Here is an 8,901-nt window from a genome sequence, read left to right as displayed (position 1 = left end):
CATTGACAAGAGAGGATTCCCGTACCACTTAGGAGCATTACGTGCTCTTGTCGACCTGCGAGGTCCGACAATAACTTGATCTGAAGGTTCATGATCACCATCATTAGCTTACTCTTCAACTGGTGTTGCCTCGACAGAAATTTCTTTCTTCCCCGTGCCAGCTTCTTGTTGAAGAAGAGGTTCTGCAACCTCATCGAGGTCTGTCTTCCTCCCACTCAATTCTTTCGAGAGAAACTCTTTCTCAAGAAAAGCTTTGTTCTTACCGACAAACACTTTGCCCTCGGATCTGAGGTAGAAGGTATACCCAACTGTCTCTTTTGGGTACCCTATGAAGACGCACTTTTCCGCTTTGGTTTCCAGCTTTTGAGGCTGAAGCTTTTTGACATAAGCATCACATCCCCAAACTTTAAGAAACGACAACTTTGGCTTCTTGCCATACCATAGCTCATATGGTGTTGTCTCAACGGATTTTGATGGTGCCCTACTTAAAGTGAATGCATTTATCTCCAATGCATAGCCCCAAAATTATAATGGCAAATCGGTAAGAGACATCATAGAACACACCATATCTAATAAAGTACGATTATGACGTTCGAACACACCATTACGCGCTGGTGTTCCAGGCGGTGTCAACTGTGAAACAATTCCACATTGTCTTAAGTGAGCACCAAACTCGTAACTCAGATATTCACCTCCTCGATCATATCGTAGGAACTTGATCATCTTGCTACGATGGTTTTCAACTTCACTCTGAAATTGTTTGAACTTTTCAAACGTTTCAGACTTTCAGAGTGGATATGGTTATATTTACTTAATGAAGCACAAGTCTGAAATGTTTGAAAAGTTGAAGCAATTTCAAAGTGAAGTTGAAAATCATCGTAACAAGAAGATCAAATTCCTACGATCTAATCGAGGAGATGAGTATCTGAGTTACGAGTTTGGTGCTCACTTAAGACAATGTGGAATTGTTTCAGAGTTGACACTGCGTGGAACACCACAATGCAATGGTGTGTCCAAACGTCGTAATCGTACTTTATTAGATATGGTGCGTTCTATGATGTCTCTTATCGATTTGCCGTTATCGTTTTGGGTTTATGCATTGGACACAGCTGCATTCACTTTAAATAGGGCACCATCAAAATCCGTTGAGACGACACCATATGAACTGCGGTATGGCAAGAAGACAAAGTTGTCGTTTCTTAAAGTTTGGGGATGTCATGCTTATGTCAAAAAGCTTCAGCCTGAAAAGCTGGAACCCAAAGCAGAAAAGTGTGTCTTCATAGGTTACCCAAAAGAGATAGTTGGGTATACCTTCTATCTCAGATCCGAGGGCAAAGTGTTTGTCGCTAAGAGCGAAGATTTTCTTGAGAAAGAGTTTCTCTCGAAAGAATTGAGTGGGAGGAAATAGAACTTGATGAGGTTGTAGAACCTTTGCTTCAACCAGATGGTGGCGCAGGACAGAAAGAAGTTTCTGTTGAGGCTACACCAGTTGAAGAGGAAGCTAATGATGATGATCATGAAACTTCAGATCAAGTTGCTATTGGACCCCTTAGATCGACAAGGGCACGTACTACTCGAGAGTGGTACGGGAACCCTGCCTTATCGATCTTGTTGTTAGACAACAATGAGCCTACGAGCTATGGAGAAGCAATGGTGGGTCCGGATTCCAACAAATGGTTAGAGGCCATGAAGAACGAGATAGGATCTATGTATGAGAACAAAGTGTGGACTTTGGAAGTATTACCTAAAGGCCGAAAGGCCATTCAGAACAAATGAATCTTTGAGAAGAAGACAAACATGGACGGTAATGTAACCGTTTATAAACCTCGACTTGTGGCAAAGGGTTTTTCACAAGTTTAAGGAGTTGACTACGCTGAGACTTTCTCACCCGTAGCGATGCTCAAGTCTGTTAGAATCATGTTAGCAATAGTTGCATTTTTCAATTATGAAATTTGGCAGATGGATGTCAAAACAGCGTTCCTTAACGGGTTTCTTAAGGAAGAGTTGTATATGACACAACCGGAAGGTTTTGTCGATCCAGAGAATGCTGACAAAGTATGCAAGCTCCAGCGGTCCATTTATGGACTTGTGTAATTATTCGGAGTTGGAATCGGCGCTTTGATGATGTGATCAAGCGTTCGGGTTTATACAAGTTTTTGAAGAAGCTTGTATTTACAAGAAAGTGAGTGGGAGCTCTACTGCGTTTCTAATTTTATATGTGGATGACATATTGCTTATTATATGTGGATGTCATATTGCTGATTGGACACAATGTAGAAGTTTTGGAAAGCGTAAAGGAGATGTTTTCTACTCCCTCCGTTCCAAAATATAAGACCTTTTAGGAATTTCACTAGGAGACTACATACGGAGCAAAATGAGTGAATCTATACTCTAAAATATGTCTATGTACATCCGTATGTAGTTTCTAATACAATCCCTAAAAGGTCTTATATTTAGGAACGGAGGGAGTAGCATATTGTAGTTGCCCCCATTGGTCCACGACGAGTTTTTCTATTTTTCCACCACAAACATGTTTTCTATATTGTACTCCCTCCGTATCTAAATATAAGTCTTTTAAGATATTTCACTAGGTGTCTACGTACAGAGCAAAATGAGTGAATCTATACCTTAAAATATGTCTATATACATCCGTATGTAGTCCATTAGTGAAACTCTTAGAAAGACTTATATTTAGTAACGGAGGGAGTAGTTGCTTCCCATTGGAGATGGCGGAATCGCTTCCATCCAACTGGAGATCTGGTTTGCACGCCGGTGAACGCTGCCAAGTGGCGCGCTCCCAGCAACGTCCCAGAGTGACACACGCTGCAGCCTAACAAAAAAAAACACACCGCAGCATGCAGCAGGTGAACAGGTAAAAAAGCAGGCCTGCCAGCCAATGGGTACGCATATGCGTTGTCCGGTCAAACAGGTTTTCTCACCGCCTCCTGCTCTGCCCGCTGCCGCTGCAGCCCCGTTCTACCGCGTCACCGGCGCCGTAAAAAAAGATCAAGATCTCGCGAGGCAGGCGGTGAAATCAAAATCTGACGAGGGAGGGACGGAGGCTGCAGCGGCGTGCGTGCGTGCATGCATGCATGCACGGCGACGGTCAGGTCAATAATAGGAGTGTGGGCAAGAAACAGGAGATGGTACCAGGTACCGCCGCGGCGCCAATTATCGGCGCCGGCATCGCCTTCGCCGAACGCATGCATGCATGGGCATCGACCGGGAGAAAAAGGATTTGCTGCCTGCACGCCTCGGAGGTCGGAGCAGACGAGGACTAGGAAGCCTACTAAGCAACAGGAGTTGGCCAATTATTACGCTACCACCTTTGCATGCTTGGTTCTGATCTCGTCGCCTGATTTTCTTCAATGGATATGTATATACTCTCTTCGTTTCTAAATATAAGTCTTTTTAGAGGTTTCACTAGTAGACTATATATAGATGTATATAGACATACTTTTGAGTGTAGATTTATTCATTTTGTTCCGTATGTAGACACCTAGTAAAATCTTTAAAATGACTTATATTTAGGAACGGAGGGAGTATATATATATATATATATATATATATATATATATATATATATATATATATATATATATATATTATATGGATGGTCCTCCGTCTTCTCACTGTTGAACTTGCTTGCACAAGAGCGTGTCTTCTTTTTGCGGGCATAGGGGGATAATGCTCCTCGGTACGGTCGGGACCGTCACTGCATACGTTTTCAAGGATGCACGCGTACACATATAAGCTTTCTTTTTTTTTCTTTATGGATTGTCTTGCAAATTACATTGCCAAATTACAATGTAGTGTGTTTTCTCATGGCCAAAGTTTTATGATCTTTGACTAGCTATATGGAAATTTTATCAGTCTGCACAATGTCAAATCAATGCCGTTCTATTTATCAAAAAAAAAAAAGATCTTACATTCGATGGATGTGATACTATCCGAACCCTCATCCGCGCAAACACCTTTTCCGATAGATTCTCAAGACGCCCTAATAGTGTTCTTTCATCGGTTACACTATTTTCATCCGACACCCAAGACTGTGGTACCGCAGACATGCACCAATTATTGGGCACAACACTTTGATGAATCGACTAAATTTGGGATATGTTTTATTTCTCTCTCTATCTTTTTCTCTATCGTGCTCAACAGAATCCACCGTACACCTAGGGGCAAGCGAGGGTAGAAAAGCAAGCAACATGAATTCACCGGTTATCATCTTACCATGGATGCTTTTGATCTCTTAAAATTGCTTGTGTTTTTAATTGGATGATTTGATCTTCTCTCAGTTGAACTTGCTTGCGAGGTCGATTTTTCTTTCTCATACATTGGAGGAGAGATCCACACTCTCCACACTAGCATGAGGAACATTGTTTTCAGATTTCTCTCTTTGGATTTATAGGTTTGAAGAACGTTTCCAGAAGAGTGTCGACATGTCCTGGCGACAATACCTCTCCTCGCATTCTGGGCAACCTTGGCCACCTTTTGAGTAGTATATTGAGGTGAGAACCCTCTCTCCTAGTAACTGCCAGAAAAAAAATTAGCTGCTAGATCAACTTTTTCTTTCTTCTATACATGGGAGGATGACCCTCTTCGAGGCGCCTACGCATTGGATGATGAACACATGTAGCTATGAAACAACCCTATTTTTGGAATGGTGCCATACCCCCGACGTCATGTGGATGATTTATGCACGGGTGTTGTTAATCAAGCCGTTGTAAGGAAACAAGCCGTAGAACATGGTTCGATATTGCATCGTGCATAAATCGGCCACGCCCCCGTCATGGCAAAGTAGTTTCGTATTTTGTGTGGCCATTACCTTAGAATTTAGTGCTCCGTCATGAGTGTCATTTTCTAAATTTCTACCTTTTCTCAAGGAATAAGGAAGATCCACATGCCACTAGTGCTAAATGCCAGACTAGCATCATCAAAGGCCGGTTTGGTGGAGCAAGGCGTGATAATTAGCATCATTAGAGGATAAAGCCTTGCTAAGGATCTTGCTTACAAGAGAGGCTTTATTTTGCCCGGCCATTGGACGACGTTGTTTCAAGGCAAAGGCGGGAAGGAAGGGGGCGTTGTTTCATGCAACGGGAACCGATGAATAAACAAGCTAGAATTGTGGTGTGCTCTGTCATCATCACACCCCGCAACGCCCGATTAACTAGGGTTTAATCACGGGGCTGCTGCCAGGCCTAACGGAAGCACGAGGAATTTTCCTCCGTGTGGTGTGTGTGTGGCCTGAAGTTGCCATTTCCACTTCGAGCAGCGGCTTTTCCGCCTTTGGTAGAAGTGGATGTGGATTCCCCTTCCTAGGCCATGCTTAGTTTGAGCATATGAGCATGCGAATATTACGGTGTTTGGTTGGCTGCTAGGACAAAAATATATGCTATTTGTACTATATCCGTGATAATTAAATATGAATTGAGGAAAGTATCTGATCTGCCTACCTGCATGAAGCATTTTTTTTTGGAGACCAGACATGTTTTGTTTCTCTCTTTTGAATGTTTGATGATAAAACAAGAAGATCGACCCAAGCTGAAAGCCCCAAAAAACTCCTTTTGTTATTTAATGAGCTTGCCTCCGTTGGTGTGGCCCAGCCGGCACCCTTATTATTACTTACCCTACTCATCATTAGTGTCACTCTCTCTCTCTCTCTCCCTCTCACTCTCACTCACTGCTCCTACTGTTCACCTCGGCCAAAAATAAAATGCAGCTCCCCTCTTTCACCACCAGCTCCCCTCCCCCGCCCCCCTTTTAGCACCCCCTCCCTTCTCCCCCACACGGCCGGCCGGAGCCCCTCTTGCGGCAATCCTAAATTAATCCTCTCGTCTGCCTCATCGGATTCTGATCTGGTCCCGGCCCAGGTAAAACGGCCGAGAACTGCACCATTTTCTTTCTCTCTTTCTTCCTTCGTCCCCCTCTTGGTTGGTTGCTTGGGATTTCTTTCTTTCCATTGACCGGCCGGCCGGCCTCGGTTGTTGCTGTTCTTTCCGTCTGTAATGGCGTGAGGTTTCCCTGTTTGACCTGTGCTGGCTGCAGCTGATCGCGGCACGTGAGGTGAGGGGGCGGCTGTCGGAGGTGGGTGCGTGGATGGGAGTTCAGACAATGTCGTCCCTCGGCGGCGGCGGCGGCGGGGGCGGCGGGGGAGTGCCCCTGTCGCGGCAGGGGTCGGTCTACGGCCTCACGCTCAACGAGGTGGAGAGCCATCTGGGCGAGCCGCTGCGGAGCATGAACCTGGAGGACCTCCTGCGCACGGTGCTCCCCGCCGACGCAGCCGACGCGGAGCCGCACGGCGCCGGGACGGGCAGGAAGACGGTGGACGAGGTGTGGCGCGACATCGAGAGCGCCGGCCGCGGCCGCCAGCCGACGGTGGGCGAGATGACGCTGGAGGACTTCCTCTCGCGCGCCGGCGTGCCCGTCGGCGGGGGCTGCGCCGCCGGCGCGCATTGGCTGCACCAGTACCACCCGCCGCAGCAGTACGTGGCGCGGCCCCTGCCGCGGCCCCTCGGCGTGGGCGCCGGCCCCGTGCTGGACGCCGTGTACCACGGCGGCGGCGGCGGGTTCCTCTCGCAGGTCGGCGGGCGGAAGCGCGGCGCCGCGGTCGTGGGCGGGGACGGCGTCGTGGAGAAGACGGTGGAGCGGCGGCAGAAGCGGATGATCAAGAACCGCGAGTCGGCGGCGAGGTCCCGTGCCAGGAAGCAGGTGCGGTCTCTCGGCCACATTCTCCACCAGTAGGCGATTTCGCACCCTAAAAATCGTTTCTTTTTGACGGATTCGCCGTGCCTATGGTGCCGTAGGCCTACACCAACGAGCTGGAGAACAAGATCTCGCGGCTGGAGGAGGAGATCGAGCATCTGAAGGAGCTCAAGGTAACAAAAATCACCAAATTATTTACTGCTAGTACATCTCTGGTTAAGTCACCTGCTTGTACCTTGGCCTCAGTAAGCAAAGCAGTACGCAAGTCCTGTGCCACCAGTCAAATCCCAATCAAGACGAGAATGTACTGTACTGGCCGTAATAGATGTCGACTAGTTCCAAACTTTTTATGCTGTTTCGAACAACGGTGTGATCTTCTGTGCTACTTCCATGCTTCTTTTGTGAATCTTGTACTAATTTTGCATCTAGCCCGTTCTGTTATGCGCACTTATAGGACAGCGATGACTGCTGATTAGTGTAAACTGGAAACTAAACCTCTTGATCCAAGCCTCCTAAATTTACAGCTAGGATATACTATCTCCATTCCCAGATTAAATTCTTGCTTGCTTGTTGGTTGCCGTTGGTGGCATTTGACTGAGATGACAGATTTCTGTGAAGAATCACTACAACAGACTCTGAACACCGATGATGAAATGACTTCATCAGAGCTAAATTTCCTTTTCGTTTCATGGGTGTGGTTGTGTTTGATGTTGCAGAAGCTGGAGCCGGTGATGCAGTTCATGCCACAGCAGGAGGCGGGGGAAAGGCAGCATCATCTCCGGCGACAAGCGGTGCTCTACATGCCGCAGCCCGAGGCGGAGCCGAAGCAGCATCAGCTCCGGCGGATCAACTCCGCCTCCTTCTGATAGATCGACCAGTCGACGGCGAGAGACGCACCCGCACCGCCATGTTCATAGTACGCGCGTAGTAGTAGCCAAGACTCTAGTAGGGCGTTAGGAATCTGTACCTTGGATGAAATGCTAAGTGAGAAGAACATCAGCTAATCTAAACCGACTCTCTTTTATATATATGTGCAGTCTGTCTCTTTGGGTTGCAAGTTCTTTCTCGTGGGTGTTGTTGCAGCAGAAGTTCCTAATCATGAAAATTCTTAACATTTTCTGCGAAAGGGGGAAACCACAGCGTCCGAAATGATGCACACAACCATTTTATTAAACATGAAACAAGTCCGTGTTACCATTTACGAAAAGAGATAGAATAGAGGGAAATTCTTTACGGCCTCTTATTGTTCGGAATAAGCACACAAGTTCATTTGTGGTTAACTGAAAACTGTAGCGGAAGCAAAGTAATATCAGCACCATATCATGTACTCCATCCGTTTCTTTTTACTCCGCGTATAAGATTTGGTCAAAGTCAAACAACATAAAGTTTGATCAAATTTATATCAAAAACTATGAATATCTATTATATTGAAATAATATAGTATGAAAATACATCTCGTGATGTATCTGATAATATTGATTTCATGTTGTGAATGTTGACATTTTCTAATATAAAGTTAGTCAAACTTTACAAAGTTTGACTTTGACCAAAACCTTATATGCAGTACTAAAAAGAAACGGAGGGGGTACTAACTCAAGGATCGATGCTTAGCACAGAAAGAAAAATATGCAGCAACATATATGAAGGAAAAATGTTACTCGGCACACAAGACGATCCTCAGACAAGTGTCTTGTGGCAGGAGTAACTTTCTGGACAGCAGCAGACATCAACAAAGAGACACCAAATCTTTACGTGGAAAACCCCTCAACTTGAGGGGAAACGCCACGCATCGAAGCCACCCAAATCCTCTTCTACTATTATCAAATGTGGGATACAACAAAATTTTCTCTAGATAGCACTAGAGGATCTCATACATCAAAATTTCTGAATCTTGGATGAACACAATAGAATTTGGGGATCAAGAGTTAGGGATTGAAACAATCTCACTAAAGATGGTGGAACCAGAGCTTGAAGGAGACAAGGTGGTGAATCTGGAGCATCACAACCTTGGGGAGAAACTCCCTTTGCTTCTTCCTTCAATCTTCCTCTTCTTCCCTTTCTTATTTGGTTTTCTCTCTTCTTCTCCAATGGAGGTTGAACTGATTTTCGTCACTCTTGGTGGTGGCTGCTGGACGGTGGGTAAAGCATTCTCATCCTCTCACGTGCAAAGACCAAAATGCCCCTAGGTCATAACCC

General features: G+C 45.8%; 1 protein-coding gene across 1 annotated transcript; it reads left to right on the top strand.

Annotated features, from left to right (window-relative positions):
• The first annotated feature begins 5,751 nt into the window (after positions 1-5,751).
• Positions 5,752-7,762, top strand: LOC123429425 (ABSCISIC ACID-INSENSITIVE 5-like protein 3). The gene is made up of 4 exons (XM_045113459.1): positions 5,752-5,873; positions 6,049-6,711; positions 6,807-6,878; positions 7,422-7,762. The coding sequence occupies exons 2-4, from the start codon at positions 6,100-6,102 to the stop codon at positions 7,569-7,571; spliced, it is 834 nt and encodes a 277-aa protein (XP_044969394.1). The 5' UTR covers positions 5,752-5,873; positions 6,049-6,099; the 3' UTR covers positions 7,572-7,762.
• Positions 7,763-8,901: the final 1,139 nt, after the last annotated feature.

Source organism: Hordeum vulgare, chromosome 2H (assembly GCF_904849725.1).
Source record: "Hordeum vulgare subsp. vulgare chromosome 2H, MorexV3_pseudomolecules_assembly, whole genome shotgun sequence".
Lineage (NCBI taxonomy): Eukaryota > Viridiplantae > Streptophyta > Magnoliopsida > Poales > Poaceae > Hordeum > Hordeum vulgare.
The sequence above is the reverse complement of the archived record's forward strand: the minus strand, read 5'-3'. Positions and strand labels throughout refer to the sequence as shown.

Bases quoted from the DNA above. Each gene is read 5' to 3' on its own strand.
- LOC123429425 (XM_045113459.1), top strand. From the start codon at position 6,100: ATGGGAGTTCAGACAATGTCGTCCCTCGGCGGCGGCGGCGGCGGGGGC. The intron at 6,712-6,806 runs GTGCGGTCTCTC...ATGGTGCCGTAG, and splicing joins GGTCCCGTGCCAGGAAGCAG to GCCTACACCAACGAGCTGGA. The intron at 6,879-7,421 runs GTAACAAAAATC...TTGATGTTGCAG, and splicing joins AGCATCTGAAGGAGCTCAAG to AAGCTGGAGCCGGTGATGCA.